General features: G+C 41.9%; 5 protein-coding genes across 5 annotated transcripts in view; 4 read left to right on the forward strand and 1 right to left on the reverse strand.

Moving 5' to 3' along the window:
• Nucleotides 1-3,546: 3,546 nt before the first annotated feature.
• LOC120416277 (serine protease snake-like) lies at nt 3,547-4,888 on the reverse strand. The gene is made up of 3 exons (XM_039577990.2): nt 4,757-4,888; nt 4,209-4,700; nt 3,547-4,152 (listed from the first exon to the last, which is right to left on the reverse strand). Exons 1-3 carry the CDS (start codon nt 4,833-4,835, stop codon nt 3,827-3,829), a joined length of 897 nt encoding a protein of 298 aa, XP_039433924.1. The 5' UTR covers nt 4,836-4,888; the 3' UTR covers nt 3,547-3,826.
• Nucleotides 4,889-5,952: 1,064 nt separating this feature from the next.
• On the forward strand, nt 5,953-7,777 carry LOC128093014 (serine protease snake-like). Its single transcript, XM_052708379.1, has 4 exons — nt 5,953-6,108; nt 6,172-6,192; nt 6,249-6,770; nt 6,827-7,777. Exons 1-4 carry the CDS (start codon nt 6,051-6,053, stop codon nt 7,195-7,197), a joined length of 972 nt encoding a protein of 323 aa, XP_052564339.1. The 5' UTR covers nt 5,953-6,050; the 3' UTR covers nt 7,198-7,777.
• Nucleotides 7,778-8,025: 248 nt separating this feature from the next.
• Nucleotides 8,026-9,280, forward strand: LOC120416283 (serine protease snake-like). The gene is made up of 3 exons (XM_039577997.2): nt 8,026-8,201; nt 8,288-8,308; nt 8,368-9,280. Exons 1-3 carry the CDS (start codon nt 8,138-8,140, stop codon nt 9,225-9,227), a joined length of 945 nt encoding a protein of 314 aa, XP_039433931.1. The 5' UTR covers nt 8,026-8,137; the 3' UTR covers nt 9,228-9,280.
• Nucleotides 9,281-12,336: 3,056 nt separating this feature from the next.
• On the forward strand, nt 12,337-13,587 carry LOC120416269 (serine protease snake-like). Its single transcript, XM_039577972.2, has 4 exons — nt 12,337-12,452; nt 12,522-12,542; nt 12,601-13,116; nt 13,184-13,587. Exons 1-4 carry the CDS (start codon nt 12,395-12,397, stop codon nt 13,504-13,506), a joined length of 918 nt encoding a protein of 305 aa, XP_039433906.2. The 5' UTR covers nt 12,337-12,394; the 3' UTR covers nt 13,507-13,587.
• Nucleotides 13,588-15,643: 2,056 nt separating this feature from the next.
• Nucleotides 15,644-16,894, forward strand: part of LOC120416270 (serine protease snake-like) — a 1,266-nt gene continuing 15 nt past the window's right edge. The window contains exons 1-4 of the mRNA XM_039577973.2: nt 15,644-15,782; nt 15,844-15,864; nt 15,938-16,465; nt 16,534-16,894. The exon at nt 16,534-16,894 is cut by the window's right edge and continues 15 nt beyond it. Coding sequence (XP_039433907.1) covers nt 15,725-15,782; nt 15,844-15,864; nt 15,938-16,465; nt 16,534-16,859 — 933 coding nt within the window. The 5' untranslated portion in view covers nt 15,644-15,724 and the 3' untranslated portion in view covers nt 16,860-16,894. The remainder of the gene's footprint in view (nt 15,783-15,843; nt 15,865-15,937; nt 16,466-16,533) is intronic.

Raw genomic sequence — 16,894 nt, forward strand, 5'->3', positions numbered from 1 at the left:
TTAATCCGACTGAAACTTTTTTGGTGCCTTCGGTATGCCCAATGAAGCCATTTTGCATCATTAGTTTGTCAGCTTCCATTAGTTTGTACAGCTTCCAAATTTACATTATTTTTTTCTGTGTGGCCATGCAAAAATGATGCATGAAAATTCAAAAATCTGTATCTTTTGAAGGAATTCTTTGATCGATTTGGTGTCTTCGGCAAAATTGTAGGTATGGATAAGGACTACACTGAAAAAAATACACGGTAAAAAAAAATTGGTGATTTTAAATTTAACTTATTGTCACTAAAACTTCATATGCAAAAATACACTATTTTTATTTTTTTTTGTTTTTTGATATGTTTTAGGGGACATGAAATGCCAACTTTTCAGAAATTTCCAGATTGTGCAAAAAATCTTTGTCCGAGTTATGAATTTTTGCATCAACACTATTTTTTTTTCAAAAAATCGAAATACTGGTCGCAAAAATTTTTCAACTTCATTTTTCGATGTAAAATCAAATTTGCAATCAAAAAGTACTCCAGTGACATTTTCATAAAGTGCACCGTTTTCAAGTTATAGCCATTTTTAGGTAACTTTTTTGAAAATAGTCGCAGTTAAACTTACGAACCCAATCCTAAAATCGAAAGTATTATTACTTATAAATATTAAATAGAAGGCAAGAGTATTTTCTTCTTTATGCTTTTCAAAATGTGTGGAATTCTTTAAAAACATGAATTGAAAGTGATTTTTGCAATATTAATTGAGTTTAATTTGATTAAACAAAAAATATGAAGTTATTTGGTATAAATATACGGGTTTTGCCTTCCTCACTGAGGTAAGGCTATAATCCTGCTCGAAAATTGAACTTTTGAAAAACAGCTCGTAGACCTATATTCATGTATACCTATCGACTCAGAATCGAAAACTGAACAAATGTCTGTGTGTGTGTATGTGTGTGTGTGTGTGTATGTATGTATGTGTTCAAAATTCTTGCCAAGTTTTCTCAGCACTGGCTGGACCGATTTTGATCAAACCGGTTGCATTCGACTTGGTTTAGGGTCCCATACATCGCTATTGAATTGTTTGAAGTTTCGATAAGTAGTTCAAAAGTTATATATAAAAATGTGTTTTCACATTTATCCGGATCTCACTTATATGCATGAAAACTATGTCCGGATCCATCATCCAACCCATCGTTGGTTAGGTAATCAAAAGACCTTTCCAACGAGTTCAAAACATTGAAGATCTGGCAACCCTGTCTCGAGATATAGCCACTTAAGTAATATTTATGTAGTTTTTGGAAGCCGGATCTTACTTAAATGTATGTAAACTATGTCCGGAACCACCATCCGACCCATCGTTAGTTAGGTTATCAAAAGACCTTTCCAACGAGTCTAAAACATTGAAGATCTGGCAACCCTGTCTTGAGATATGGCCACTTAAGTAATATTTATGTACTTTTTGGAAGCCGGATCTCACTTAAATGAATGTAAACTATATCCGGATCCACCATCCGACCCATCGTTGGTTAGGTTATTAAAAAACCTTTCCAACGAGTTCAAAACATTGAAGATCTGGCAACCCTGTCTGGAGATATGGCCACTTAATTAATATTTATGTACTTTTTGGAAGCCGGATCTCACTTAAATGAATGTAAACTATGTCCGGATCCACCATCCGACCCATCGTTGGTTAGGTTATCAAAAGACCTTTCCAACGAGTCTAAAACATTGAAGATCTGGCAACCCTGTCTTGAGATATGGCCACTTAAGTAATATTTATGTACTTTTTGGAAGCCGGATCTCACTTAAATGAATGTAAACTATGTCCGGATCCACCATCCGACCCATCGTTGGTTAGGTTATCAAAAAACCTTTCCAACGAGTCCAAAACATTGAAGATCTGGCAACCCTGTCTTGAGATATGGCCACTTAATTAATATTTATGTACTTTTTGGATGCCGGATCTCACTTAAATGAATGTAAACTATGTCCGGATCCACCATCCGACCCATTGTTGGTTAGGTTATCAAAAAACCTTTCCAACGAGTCCAAAACATTGTAGATCTGGCAACCCTGTCTTGAGAAATGGCCACTTAATTAATATTTATGTACTTTTTGGAAGCCGGATCTCACTTAAATGAATGTAAACTATGTCCAGATCCACCATCCGACCCATCGTTAGTTAGGTTATCAAAAAACTTTTCCAACGAGTCTAAAACATTGAAGTTCTGGCAACCCTGTCTCGAGATATGGCCACTTAAGTAATATTTATGTACTTTTTGGAAGCCGGATCTCACATAAATGAATGTAAACTATGTCCGGATCCACCATCCGACCCATCGTTGGTTAGGTTATCAAAAGACCTTTCCAACGAGTCTAAAACATTGAAGATCTGGCAACCCTGTCTTGAAATATGGCCACTTAAGTAATATTTATGTACTTTTTGGAAGCCGGATCTCACTTAAATTAATGTAAACTATGTCCGGATCCACCATCCGACCCATCGTTGGTTAGGTTATCAAAAAACCTTTCCAACGAGTCCAAAACATTGAAGATCTGGCAACCCTGTCTCGAGATATGGCCACTTAATTAATATTTATGTACTTTTTGGAAGCCGGATCTCACTTAAATGAATGTAAACTATGTCCAGATCCTCCATCCGACCCATCGTTAGTTAGGTTATCAAAAAACTTTTCCAACGAGTCTAAAACATTGAAGTTCTGGCAACCCTGTCTCGAGATATGGCCACATAAGTGATATTGATGCACTTTTTTGAAGCCGGATCCCACTTAAAGGTATTTAAACTATGTCCGGATCCACCATCCGACCCATCGTTGGTTAGGTTATCAAAAAACCTTTCCAACGAGCCTAAAACATTGAAGATCTGGCAACCCTGTCTGGAGATATGGCCACTTAAGTAATATTTATGTACTTTTTGGAAGCCGGTTCTCACTTAAATGTATGTAAACTGTGTCTGGATCCACCATCCAACTCATCGTTGGTTAGGTAAGTAAAAACCTTTCTAACGAGCTCACAGCATTGTTGATCTGGCAACTTGTCTCGAGTTATGATTACTGAAGTTATATGTGTGTACGTATTCTGGATCTAAAAAAAATAGCTGAAATATGTGCCCAAACCACTCATATGACCCATTGTTGCTAAAAAGTGAGGAAGGCATCAACCACGTAGGTGGATTAAGTTAGTTTTTCAAAATTATAATACTTTTTAGTAAAACTTTTGTTAACCAAAGTTTCAAGTTGACAGAAATGTTTTAAAATGGTTAAGACCAGTCACCTGCAATAGAACAATACAAAAACATAATGCTTTATTAGAAAAGTATTGATTTTCGTAGAGGCTTTACTCAGGTCGAAAACTGTAGCTTTTTGCTTGAAAAAAAGTGTTTTGGGACCAACCATAAACCACGTGAATACTTTTTTTCATTTTCAGACCGCCCCCTCCCCCCCCCCCCCCCTCGAGGACAATTTCCATACAAAACAAATCTCTTTTGTGTGAAGCGTGGACAATCGCTGCTTGTCCCTTTGCCAGAAAAATGTTAGAATGATTAAATGGCCACTGTAGGTTTGTTTTTTTATTTCTAGGGATTTTTTCTGGAAATATCAAACAGTGAAATAGATATAAAAAACACCAAAACAAAATTATTAGACTTAATTTAAAAAAAATAATCATAGTTTATATCGAAGCTGCATGTGTGTGATTATAAGTAAACCATGGGGTATTTAAACAGATTTTCAAATGATTGTAGACAAATGTTGTTTAGAGATGGATAACAACATGGATAACGATATAGAATAGTTTACTGCAGACTGGATTCGGACCTCAAATTACCCCCAAACAATCGCCTCGATCCAATCGACGTAGCTGGAAACTCGGGTGTAAACCGACGGTGACTCAACGGCATCGCAAACCAGCGTCGAAACGATTCCAACCACGTGGTAGGTGCAGCTGGTCGTCGGCAATGTCTGCACCTGCACGGGAGATCCCGAATCAGTCAGGCAAACGTCGGCCTTCCGCTGGTTACCTCCCAGGCACAGCTGGCTGTCGATGATACCGCGGGGAAATTTGGCCAGGTTGGCGTACTGTTCTTCGCACAGCTTAGTGTTCAGGACGTCCAGGGGCTCCTTTCGCGACAGGTCGATAACGTCACCCTCTGAAAGATGGAACTCGGTGAGTTGGGTTCATTTTTTTGGAGGGGAGGATTGTTACCAAGGATATCGTACAGTCCAAACCCGGCCGTGATCACGGTCATGTTCAGCTCATGCTCCGTCCACAAACAGGCTGGTTGAACTAGACGGTTGAAAGTGACCGGTTCACTCAGCTTGATGAGCGCGATGTCATTGTAGACGGCGCTGGCACTGTATTCGGGATGTACAACGGTGGATTCAACGGGCACGTCCACCTGACCAGCGTCCTCCGACCGGATACTGTGCTCGCCAAACCTCACGATCGCCGGAGGCTCCCGGTTAAGGCAGTGCGCTGCCGTAAGGACGTAACGATCGCTGATCAGCGCTCCGGCACACTGCAGGTCATGCTGGTCCGGGTCGTCCAGTTTGGGCCAGCCGAGAAGAACCTGGTGGGGGAATTCACCCGGCACGGGGCGGTCGTTTTCCGATTTTGGACAGCCATTTTGCAACGAAACGGGTTTCGGTCCAGTTGCAAAGTATTCCGCTGCGCTGACTGCTTGGTATTCGGAGCATTCTGTTAAAAAAATAAATAAATTAGATTTGATGTATAGAGTGTCCGAGGGAACTTACTCTTGACCGCAATCCGTTGACCCTGAACCAGCAGGAAACAGAATGTCACTACAAGACAGCTGTTGGAGAATTGTCCCATTTTTGCTTTACAAGAGCTTAAAAAGTCTCTGTATGTTAATTGCAAGACAAATAAATTTATTCCAATTATTAACGAGCAAAAGGTCAACTCTTAGCAATGGGTGGCCGTATTTGATGAATGATTGCATTTTTAGATTAAAATAAGTTTAAGAAAGTAGAAGAACCATCTTAACCAATTCAATCATGGGTATTTTGTCGCATGACAGGTTATGGACTCGGTCCAAATTCCGTCCAAATCGTAAGTTCTAATGTGTTGATATAAACTTGCTTGCTCACTTCCCATAAACCTATTTATTGCTTGATATAGGTTGACAACGCTTTACGTAATCGAACGTTAGGTGTCCAATAGATATACACTTAAACCACGATGGTTTGACACTAACTGTTGTCAAACGAACGAGTCGCTTTTTAGTTTACACGGAGTTCACACACATCACCAAACGTTTGCTTTGATAGTGTGCGTGAGCACCGTGTAAAAAGTGACAGTTCGTCACTTTTTAATTTGACTTGGACCAACCAACGGGGTACAAACTAAAAAGGTGTCAAACAAAAAAGTGACCAACCACCGGGGGTTGAGTATACTTGTTGTTTCCATATCTAAATATGCTTGCAAAGATAAAAGCAAAGACCGTTTTGTTTGGTTGGCCGTTCTGTACGCTATCTCAAAGTAAGGCTGATTATGGTTGCTGGAGTCTCGAGTTACAATTAAACATGTTTACGGTTGACGGGCATGTACGTGTGTCAAACGCGTTTTGACCTGAAATCCCTTTGGCAAGTTGACGCACTTACATCAATTTTCTTGGAGTGTCAAGATAGCACGACAAGATTGAACCTTTTTTCATTTGAAAAGTGACAACAATGTACGTAGTTTTTTGGGCTCTACTGAATATTTCAGAATTGAAATCGAAATTTGAGGAACTGTGAAAGTCTAAAGGTGAGGTATTGAGAGCTGCACAAAATGGCGTTCTTAACACAATTTGGCCCAAAATGCACGTGTGACAAGATGACACGACAACGATGATGTGCTAAAATTTTTCAGAATGATGCTCCAACGATCCATTCCAAGCCAGTTTGATAATGGGGAAATCCCAAACAACAAACCGGTTCCTGGTGTCGAACATTCGCGAACTGTAGTTTGGGCTCAACCGTTTTGGGTTCTATCTACAATGTTGCGATTCCGGCCCATCAGTAGCTTCTTGCTCGCCATAACACATAGATGATTTCGGCTTTTTTCTGTAGTTTTTTCCTGCTGGGGTACTTCCTCGTAGTTCAAGGTGCTTTTGTTCAAATTTGGAGGTTAACATGTTGATAATTTGTTTTTGTTTATTTTATTTTAGGGGAACGAATCGCCGAACAAAGTAAGTTAAACTTTTATCAAATTTGTCAAACTTTTTCGAAGATCGTTTTGTTCCAGAATGTTCCGAGTACCAAAAGCTGAGCATGAAACAGGTCGTGTTCATTCCACTGACGGTCAAGCCCAAACCGGTGTCGTTTGCGGGATCTGACTGCTCCAAAACGGTGGACCTGATCGTTGGTGGCGAAGCAGCCAAGCCCGGCGAGTTCCCACACCAAGCACTGTTGGGATATCCGGACGCGGATGCCCCTGAGGGTTACCGATTCAAATGTGGAGGATCACTGATCAGTGAGCGATTTGTTCTGACAGCAGCTCATTGCTTCGTGGATGGATATCCGACGATCGTGCGACTTGCCGAGCACAATTTGCGGAACGAGTGGGACGATCAGGAGGACTTTGATGTTCAATCGTTCAAAAAACATCCTTATTACAGTCATCGATCCGCCTACCACGATATCGCTCTTATTGAGCTAAAAACCGAGGTGAGGTTCTCCAAGCTGATCCGGCCAGCATGCTTGTGGACAAGCTCAACAATCGATGTTCCGTCGGTGATTGCTACCGGCTTTGGACTCAACGAGACAGGTTAGATACTGGATATCCTTAAATCAAAATGTACCAAAACGAACCAACTCTTTCAGTTGGTGAAATGGCGGACGTTCTTCAAAAGGTGCAACTTGATTTCCTAGATCATGCAGTCTGTGAGAAAGCATTTACCAGCGAAAGGAAGTTTTCCCGCGGTGTTTTGGACAGTCAGCTATGCATTGGAAGCACTCGCGGTGGCAAGGACACCTGCCAGGGGGACTCCGGAGGTCCGGTGCAGGTGATTATAGATCCCAAGGGATGCACATACCACATCCTCGGCGTGACATCGACCTCGCTTGGAGGGTGTGGCTTGGGGAACTCTGCTGCGATCTACACCAAGGTGTTTAGCTATATCGATTGGATCGAAGACGTTGTGTGGGGGGTGAAGCCCGATGACGGAGCAATTAGATTTTTGGATGATGACTAAATCCGGGGTACAAATTTGTTCACAGTCCTAGTTACAGTCATCCCACATATTCGGAACGGTTTCCAGATCGGCCAATGTTAAAAAAATCATAGCAAATCGATTATTGAACTTAATGATTCGCTTTTACCTTCATTTGAAAGCTTTTTTTGCGATCTATCGATTGCTGTATCGAACATCTGCAAATTTTAACTTTTATATGAAGTTTTTGAAGAATTACTTTGACCCTTGAAATCCACAAATTCGGAACACTTTTTTCTTACGAATGTAAACAAACTTTGGATCTCTCCAGGAGTACATATTTATTACCTGACTTCACATACTGAAACCAATGAAACTCAAGCTTAGTGATGTTTTATACATGGTTTGATAACTTTTTTTTGAGAAAATATCAGTTAAATTCAGGTGTTCCACAATTGTGGGAGGCACAATAACATCCCACAATTATGAAACAGGCCATTTGGAGGCAGTGTTTTGCTGCTCTGGACAAAATAGTCTTGGAATGAAGTTTTTTGTTCAAAAAGTCCTACTTTTACTAGTGAATTAGCAAGATAATGTCCAAATGAAGGTTCTAAAAACAGTAAGGTCGACAGAAAAGCTTTTTTTGGCATGCTATTGACAAATTATCATAAAAGTGTTCCGAATTTGTGGGTGTTCCGAATATGTGGGATGACTGTAGTTTTGTTAAAAAATAAGAGTTGGTACAATTTTATTTGCTAAATAAAGATATAATTCGAGAAAAAATAAAAGCACTTTGCAGCCAAGGGTTAACCCCATTCGTTTATAAATAGTAGCCACGACGCGTGGTCAATTATAACCGTTTAACGCGGACTTACGTCGAGTCGTGAACTCATCAAGAGCCACACGAATATTCGCACACACAAGAGTCAACGTTTGGCCATATTCTCGTCGGGGCCGGTTGTTTTTGATAGTCTGCTTCGCGATGTCCGCCGCACTGCTGCGCTGTGGATTGGTGCTTCTGCTGCTGTTTTGCCTGCTCGTTCAAGGTGTTTAGCGTATTCCGAGGTTGCGCAGGTCAGCTAATCTATTTGACTTGTTTTTTTTTCTCTCTTTCCTGTTCGATGGGTTTTAGGCCAGCGGATAGCGGAGAAAAGTGAGTTTTCTTCGTGTTGAAATTAGTGTGGTATTGAAACGAACTACGTTTGTTTCCAGAATGTTCCGAGTATCGCGAGAAAACGATTCAAACTTCTATGATAATCCCGTTGACGCTTAACCCTAGGCCCATTCAGATCCAGCGGTTCAACTGTTCCAAGACGGTGGATTTGATCGTTGGCGGTGAAGCGGCCAAGCCTGGAGAGTTCCCTCATCAAGCACTGTTGGGATACGCGGATGAAAGTGCCCCAGAAGGCTACAGATTTGATTGCGGAGGATCACTGATCAGCGAGCGATTTGTACTGACGGCAGCTCACTGCTTTGCCCAAGGATATCCGAAAATCATTCGGCTCGGAGAGCATAGCCTAGAGGATGAATACGATAATCAGGTTGATTTTAACATTGAAAAGTTCTACAAGCACCCCAATCATAAGTTTAAAAGTGCATACAATGACATTGCGCTAATCAAGCTGGATCAAAACGTGAAATTCTCTAAAATAATACGACCGGCTTGCCTTTGGACCGGTTCAGCCCTAAACGTTTCCTCGGTGATCGCAACCGGCTTTGGACTCAACGATACCGCTGGAGATAAGGCCGACATTCTTCAAAAGGTAATGCTGGACTTCCTGGATCGAGAACAGTGTGACGAAAAGTTTGGCAGTCTGGCGAAGTTTCCACGTGGAGTTGTGGACAGTCAGCTGTGCATCGGAAGCAAACGCGGTGGCAAAGATACCTGCCAGGGTGACTCCGGAGGTCCAGTGCAGGTGATTACGGAGCCCAAGGGATGCACGTACCACGTTTTGGGGTTGACATCGACTGCCCTGCAGGGGTGTGGAATCGGGCAGTCTGAGGCAATCTACACCAGGGTTTCCAGTTATATTGATTGGATTGAGAGAATTGTGTGGCCTGAACAGGCTTGATCATTACTTGTTCGATGATGTTATCAAATAAATTTAGTGTTTTGGTACAACAGCGATTTTGGTTTATTTTCTTTCTAAAATATCCAACTAAAAATTCTTTCATACTTTCAATTCAATTCAATTCATGTTTATTTCTTGTACTAAGCATAATACATTTTGTTTTAACTTATAAACTAGTGTGGAGTTATGGAGATCCTTGCAGCTACAGCATTATCAGTAATCATTGGATTAAATTAATTTGTTATGATAGGTGAGATTTAACGAAAGCAGAAAAATTCAATTATAAAAAAACTGCTAAAATTGCTAATAGGTGGATAGAGGGAAGAGAAACTTAAAGCTATATCACAGAGGGATAAATGTCAGATTTATTCTGACGTCGAAAAACTACTGGTTTTCAGACCTAGGCAGTCTCTAGGTACTTCGCCATCAGCTCTTGCAGCGCACAGAACTGCTCAAGCTTAGATTGGCAGGAACTGAGACGGCTAAACATATCCCTCGCCAGCGAGAGCAATTCTGTGAGGGTGAAGAGGCCACCATCACTCGTGTTGTCCGGAGCCGGACCGTTTCCGTTGGCCGCCACGCTGGCGTAAGTGCGTCTAAATCCTGGCGGGTTCGGGTTACCGGTCGAGGGACGACCAGTCGAAGTCCTAAGAGGCTGATGCGTCGCTGGGTTTTTCCGCTTTTCCAGCGCCTCAAGGTACGTCTTTTGCGCGGTGCACTCGCGGTAGTTTGCCGTGTGGTTGCCATCGCAGTTCGCACACTTCACTTTTTCCTTCTGCTGCTCAGCGGTCTTATCCTTGCCCAGGAACTCCTTCCGGAGAAGCGCACAGCTCGCCGTAAGGTGAGCGTCACCACACTTGACGCATTTTGGCGCCAAGGTACAAAACCGGGACCCGTGTCCGAAGCGTTGACACCGGTGGCATTGTGCTGCGTCAGTCGGCCGCTTGGTGAAGTACCTTCACCCGACCAGAAAACCTTCAACAGCCTTCACTTTGCGGAGATCTTGGATTTTAACCGATCCCCGGTCGAAATATAACAGCCACAGGAAATGATTCCCTGTGACTGTTTTCTTGCGCGAGAGCACCTTGGCCTCTCGAGGGTTAACGTTTTGCTCTTTGAGAGACTTTTTGAGCTCCTCCGGCGTGCTTGGTATGTTGTACCCGCTCAGCACTACTTTGACTGCCGATTGGTCAGCCGGCTCGTGCGTGTAGTAAGGACACAGAAAAAAATAATGTAAATTTGGAAGCTTTAATTTTGGAAGGTTGAATATTACCTCTTTTATGATGTAATTTTACCTCAATTTAGACTGAAAAAGTGACATTACAACAGAAAAGTGGTAAAATTACACATTTCCAGAGGTAAAATTACACCTTTTTTCTGACATAAAAGATGTACCCCTTCCCAGATGTAATATTACCATGATTTTTTTTTCTGTGGAATGCCAGCTTTCGCCAACGCTTCCATTGATTTCTCAAACATTGGTCGACCAAAGGTGTATACCTTGACCGACGTTCTGAGAATTCGCATCGCAAATTCGCAATCACCATCCATCAAAACTTTATCAATTTTTGTAGCAGGAAGGTCGAGAACACTGATGGGTGGGTTACGCTTTAGCTTCGGCGTGGTTTTACCTTGCGCTGGTATTGGTGTGTTAGTTGACGATTGTTTATCATCGTCTCCTTCATCGTCGTCATCGTTGTCGGACAATAGCTCGAAATCGTTTGAGGTTGGAACTGTTAACGTGGAAGTTCCCGGGTTGCTGGTGGATTGACCACCTCCAGATTGCTGCTGCTGCTTGTTCCGGTTGGCCATCTGCCTGGTCACGATCGAGCTCGGAACGGTGACGCTCGAAGTTGACTTAGTCGAATCAACTGCCGCCGTAAGTACGATGCTGGGGCGTCTTGGGTCGGGCGAGGAGGACTTTTTGGTGCGGTGTAAAGAACCAATTTGGCCGCGTCCCCGAAGTGAACTCGAGTTGCCACGGCCACGACCGTTCTTTCCCATCGCGGGGAAGTTAACTCGCGGGTAATTTGTTACACTTTAACCGTGAAAACGAACGATATAGAGAATTTGCAGCAAAGCTAAAAGACACTTGTCGCCACCTATGAACAAATAGCGTAAACCTATGATTTTTCGAAAAAATGTGTTTTTACCTTCAAAATCAACATTTTTATTAAACTTACGCCAGATTCGGATGAGAAAAATTATTTCCAACAATTTGGTGTGCAACTTTCCAATATTCGTTTGATTTTTCTATGAGAAAATTGTAAATTTAGTAAAAGACAGTAATTCGAACTTTTTGGCAACAAAGTCTGTCATAAATCAATAAAAATGGTTGAATATTCGTTAACACATCTGTTATCAACTATATCACTGTTTATTTCATTGATATATATGGGGAAACTAATTTTTTCGTGTTCTGAAACATGTTTTTTAAAGAAAAAGTTCACAAATTTTTGCGCGCCCAAAAATTGATGTTCATTATTCTGAAGCAAAAAATTTTTCTCGTCTTTTGCAACCAGTTTCATTAAGATTGATGCAGGGAATCATGAGAAATAAGCGATTTTGTTCTTCAATCCAGCAGAAAGGAATACCATTTTTGGCAAGTAACCTCATTTTGGCGCCACCTACATTTGAAACACAGTCGCGCTGCAAAACCTCAATCCGCGGAGCACCAAAACACTTGCTGTTGGTGGCTGCAGTGTTACCAGCTCGATGATTCTTTCATACTGTGTACTAATGCAATGTACTAATGGTTGGAGTGGTTGGTTGCCAAAGCTGATGATGTCCAGTATTTCTGAAGAATTGAAAATGGTGACGACAAACTTGGTCGAGTAATCTGTATCTGTAATCTGTAATACTTTTGATACATTTGAAATTATTTCGCCTTTTCATCACAAATAAAACAAACTGTTTCAAAAACCATGTTTTAATGAAGATGATACCCATCTTTTGTTTATAACTTATCCTTATCACCGCTCTTTTCTTATATTTAATCTTAGTCCGCACACAATTTTGCAACTTCGCAACACAACCTGAAGAGTAACCCAAATCGTTTCCAGAATTTCAACAAAACGCATTAAAATTGCAAATGTAGCGTAAATGAGCGATATAAATAAAGGAGTCCTACAATTCCGCTTGATAACGTTTAGAGCCTCACAGTCGACATGAACTCGTTTTTGGGTAGCTTCTTAGTGTTGATATTTTTATTCCTAGTCGTTGAAGGTAGGTTGATAGTTCTTTCACTGTTTAATTGAGTTCTCATGTTACTTTTTTTTAATTGCCACGTCCTAGGGCAACGGGTAGCACAGAAAAGTAAGTTTTTTTTTGTATTAAAAACGTGAAAAAAATATTAACCAAAATCCCTGCCCAGAATGTGCTGAATACCAAGCGCAGAATCTTGCCAGAGCGATTCTTTCCCCGACCGAACCAGCCAAACCCGTCGGAGAGTTCTACGGCGTACAGCTGCCCGATAGACTTCTCGGGGATCACCAGCCCAACTTTGGCGAGTTCCCTCACTCGGTTCTGCTAGGATGGCCAACGCCCGATAGCCCGAACCAGTACGAGCTGCCGTGTGGTGGAGCCCTGATCAGCGACCGCTACGTCCTCACAGCAGCTCATTGTCTGCGCCAGGAGCACCCGACCGTGGCGAGGTTTGGAGAGTACAGCATCCTGACCGACGACGGTGACCAGGTTGATGTACAGGTTGAGTCCGTGGTGGTTCATCCGGAGTACGACCCTGGCACCGTGTACAACGATATCGCTCTGGTTAAGCTGAGCGAACCCGTGACCTTTACCCAATTAATCCATCCGGCCTGCTTGTGGACGGAGCATAACCTCAACGTTTCCAAGCTGGTTGGGCTTGGTTTTGGACAGTACGATTTGCTCGGTAAGATCCCCCCACCCCCCTGAATCAAACATACGAGTGTCTCGAGAATCTCTCCCCCCCTTCGCAGAAGGTGACGTCCCGGACTTGATGAAGAAGGTAACGCTAGACCTGCTAGACGATCGCATGTGTGAGCAACAGTACGGCAGCCTGGAGAAGTTCCCCCGCGGAATCGTCGCCAGTCAGCTGTGCCTCGGGGGAAACGACCGGCACGCGGATGTCTGCCTGGGAGATTCGGGATCGCCGGTGCAGATTCGGACCGAGCCGGCCAGTCCGACGTACCACGTAGTGGCAGTGACGTCAACGTTGCTGTGTGACGCCCGGGAGTCGCCGTCGGTTTACACGCGGGTTGCCAGCTACGTCGAGTGGATTGAGGGTGTTGTTTGGGGTTGAATTTTGAAGATTGTTTATACTTTTTTATGATATGCATTTAATAAAAATATAATTTTTGGGCCGATGTGGAAGATATAGCGACATTGACTATGAAAAATCAAGTTTTTTTTTCAAATAAACTTATCTCCGTGACACATTTTTATCATAGGCTAAAAGTTTCCTTTTTTGATAAAAAACATAAAAAACTGTGAAATAAATTAAAACTTTTTTTTTTCTTGATTTTCCTCATCATTTTCTACCACTTGCTGTACTGCCCATGTTCGCATAAATGTCCCATATGCAAAAACAGCAAGCTGAGAAAAACGCATTTGAAGCTTGTCCCATACATAAGGCTACGTGTTAAGTTTTCGCGAAAAAACTGGATTTCTTCCTGATTTCTAGAACAAAGTACTGGATGTTATAGGCTCTTCCGAAAGAACACACAATTTTGAACCAAACTGCTTCAATAACTCGAAATCGATGAAAATGCAATATGGGACATCTATGCGATCAGGGGCAGTGTAGCTTGCTCAAATCGTGAAACATACTGATGAAACTTTAAAAAGTACGATTCTCGATTTGGTTTAAACTTTGTGGGATTCTTCCCTGTTACAGTCATCCCTCATATACGGAACAGATTACGGATCAGCCAATGTTCAACAAATCGATAATTGAACATAATGATTTGCTTTTACCTTCATGTGAAAGCTTTTCTTGCGATCTTTCGATTGATGTATAGACCGGCTGTACATTTTTACATTTTATATCAAGTTTTCAAAGAAAAACATTGACCCTTGAAATCCACAAATTCGGAACACTTTTTTCTTACGATGTAAACAAACTTTTTTTTCTCTCCAGGAGTACATATTTTTTACAAAATAATAACTTTGCACTCTGAAACCAATAAAACTCATGCTTAGTAATGTTTTATGAATGGTCTGATAACTTTTTTGTAAAAATATCAGTTAAATTCAGGTGTTCCACAATTGTGGGAGACACAATAACATCCCACAATCATGAAACAGGCAATTTGGAGGCAGTGTTTTGGTGCTCTGGATAAAATAGTCTTGAAATGCAGTTTTTGCTTAAAAAGTATTACTTTTACTAGTGAAATAGCAAGATAATGTCCAAATAAAGGCCCTAAAAATAGCAGGGTTGACAGAAAACTTGCATTTTGCATTCTATTGACAAATTACCACAAAAGTGTTCCGAATTTGTGGGTGTTCCGAATATGTGGGATGACTGTACCAAAGAAGCAACTTTGTGTCATTGGTTCATCCTGCAAGGCTCCATACAGTTTTGGCAAATCTGTAACTCATGAAGGAATTTGTTGATTTTTTATTTTTTTAATTTGTTTTAGGGGACAAAAAAAATTGGTTTAAAAATATCGAAAAACCGGAGCATTATCCAGTTGCAAATTTAATTTTAATTCAAATACTTAAGTCAACATATTTTTTTGGCTAAAATTTCTTGTATTGGGATGATTCTGTTGCTGGCTGAAAAACTCTTTCATAATGAATAAAGAAAAGAAAGATCTAAAATTTCTCTTTCTCTTTCAAAAAACTTTTGATTTTTTTTAAATCATAATTTAGCGGCAACTTTGTTGTGCATACTTCTATGGCTCAAAAGTTGTTGTTTGTTGTCCCCAAAAATATACAAGAAAAAATCAAAAATTAAAAAACGGCTTTAAAGAAATTGTTTTTCTTTGTAAAAGAAGGTGATTTCAAAAAAAAAAAAATACAAACTTTTTTCCGTGAACCTTATTTTTTTGCTGAAAAGTCCTTTGCAACATTTAAGACTTTGCCGAAGATATCAAGTCGATCAGAAAAATTCTTCAAAATTACATATTATCGAATATTTACGTACCATTTTTGTATGAACAGCTGCAATTTGTATGGAGACTTTTATGGGTAAATCAATGCCACAAAAAGGCTTGTTTGGTCATAGGGAAGTCCCTCACAAAGTTTGAGCCGAATAAAAAAAAAATCAACAAAAAAAGGTTTGCTTATATTCCACCTCATACAGACACACTGCTTGAAACTAATTAAAAAAATACAAAACACAAACAATGTGTTGCACCAATCATTCCTGCTCAAACAAATTAATTCCCTGAGATATTCAGCCCCAACTCGTGCTCGAGAATCAACTTGAATAAATGCTCGGCCGGTTTTCCCCGCGCAGGTCAGTTTCTCGTTGGCACCCGGGAACTTCGCAACCCGTTAAGTCAGTATCAGCAGCGATGTTATCGCCGTCGTTGTTTGCTCTGTTGGTCTTCGCCGCAAGTCTTCAAGTTCAAGGTTGGTGGGTTTTTGCATACATTTCGTTTTCAAATTAGAAAGTTAAATTGGTTGATTGCAGGTCAGCGGATTTCCCAGCGAAGTAAGTAGTCGGTTTTTGTTTGGGTGGTGTCGGTCTAGTTTGTGGCTAAAATTATCATATCTGATGGTACTAGAATGTGCAGAGTTCAAGGAGGAAACTAAACTGCTGAGCACCGGTATCGCGTTAACGCTGGATCCGGATCCGATCGTGTTCGAGTCGTTCAACTGCACCAAGTCGGTGGATTTGATCGTCGGTGGGGAGGATGTCAAGGCTGGAGAGTTCCCCCACCAGGTGTTGCTGGGTTGGAAGGTAGACCGAAACGGAACCCTGGTGAATGACTTCAAGTGTGGAGGGTCGTTAATTAGCGAGCGGTTCGTGCTGACCGCAGCGCACTGCCTGAAGTACGGAAGTCCGCAGATCGTGCGGCTGGGCGAGCTTGACTTGACGATCGAGTCGGACGAAGAGTTTGACGTGGGCATCGAGTACATCCGGAGGCACCCGGAGCATCGGTTCAAGTCTTCGTACCACGACATCGCCCTCGTCAAGCTGAACCAAACGATTCCATTCTCGCACTTTGTTCGGCCGGCTTGTCTGTGGGACACGATCGCGATGAACGTGACGGCGGTGATCGCAACCGGTTTTGGAAACACCGAGTTCGAAGGTGTGTCGTAGCAGCTAAACCGGTTCGGTTGTTGCTGTTATACTCATTTATTTTATTTTATTGCCCAGGTGAGAAGATGTCCGACACTCTGCGCAAGGTGCAGCTGGATCTCCTAAGCCGTAGTGAGTGCGAAAAGCAATATCTGGGCACGCGCAACTTCGATGCCGGTGTTCAGGACAGTCAGCTGTGCATCGGAAGTGAACGAGAGGGACGGGACGCCTGCCAGGGTGATTCCGGTGGGCCGGTGCAGGTCATTACGGAACCCAAGGGTTGTACCTACCATGTGTTGGGAGTTACGTCGACGGGGGCAGCTTGCGGTATCGGACGATCGCCGTCGATTTACACGAGGGTGGCTAGCTATATTGAATGGATCGAGAAGGAGGTGTGGGGGTGATCTCCAATATTAGAACAATAACACGAACAAGATAT

The sequence above is a fragment of the Culex pipiens genome, chromosome 2 (genome assembly GCF_016801865.2).
Source record: "Culex pipiens pallens isolate TS chromosome 2, TS_CPP_V2, whole genome shotgun sequence".
NCBI lineage: Eukaryota > Metazoa > Arthropoda > Insecta > Diptera > Culicidae > Culex > Culex pipiens.

Excerpts from the sequence above, each read along its gene's own strand:
- LOC120416277 (XM_039577990.2), bottom strand. The coding sequence starts at position 4,835 with ATGGGACAATTCTCCAACAGCTGTCTTGTAGTGACATTCTGTTTCCTG. Across the intron at positions 4,701-4,756 it reads TCAACGGATTGCGGTCAAGA|AATGCTCCGAATACCAAGCA; the intron begins GTAAGTTCCCTC and ends TTTTTTTAACAG. Across the intron at positions 4,153-4,208 it reads TGGACTGTACGATATCCTTG|AGGGTGACGTTATCGACCTG; the intron begins GTAACAATCCTC and ends TCCATCTTTCAG.
- LOC128093014 (XM_052708379.1), top strand. The coding sequence starts at position 6,051 with ATGATTTCGGCTTTTTTCTGTAGTTTTTTCCTGCTGGGGTACTTCCTC. Across the intron at positions 6,109-6,171 it reads GTACTTCCTCGTAGTTCAAG|GGGAACGAATCGCCGAACAA; the intron begins GTGCTTTTGTTC and ends ATTTTATTTTAG. Across the intron at positions 6,193-6,248 it reads GGAACGAATCGCCGAACAAA|AATGTTCCGAGTACCAAAAG; the intron begins GTAAGTTAAACT and ends GTTTTGTTCCAG.
- LOC120416283 (XM_039577997.2), top strand. The coding sequence starts at position 8,138 with ATGTCCGCCGCACTGCTGCGCTGTGGATTGGTGCTTCTGCTGCTGTTT. Across the intron at positions 8,202-8,287 it reads GTTTTGCCTGCTCGTTCAAG|GCCAGCGGATAGCGGAGAAA; the intron begins GTGTTTAGCGTA and ends GATGGGTTTTAG. Across the intron at positions 8,309-8,367 it reads CCAGCGGATAGCGGAGAAAA|AATGTTCCGAGTATCGCGAG; the intron begins GTGAGTTTTCTT and ends GTTTGTTTCCAG.
- LOC120416269 (XM_039577972.2), top strand. The coding sequence starts at position 12,395 with ATGAACTCGTTTTTGGGTAGCTTCTTAGTGTTGATATTTTTATTCCTA. Across the intron at positions 12,543-12,600 it reads GCAACGGGTAGCACAGAAAA|AATGTGCTGAATACCAAGCG; the intron begins GTAAGTTTTTTT and ends ATCCCTGCCCAG. Across the intron at positions 13,117-13,183 it reads TGGACAGTACGATTTGCTCG|AAGGTGACGTCCCGGACTTG; the intron begins GTAAGATCCCCC and ends CCCCCTTCGCAG.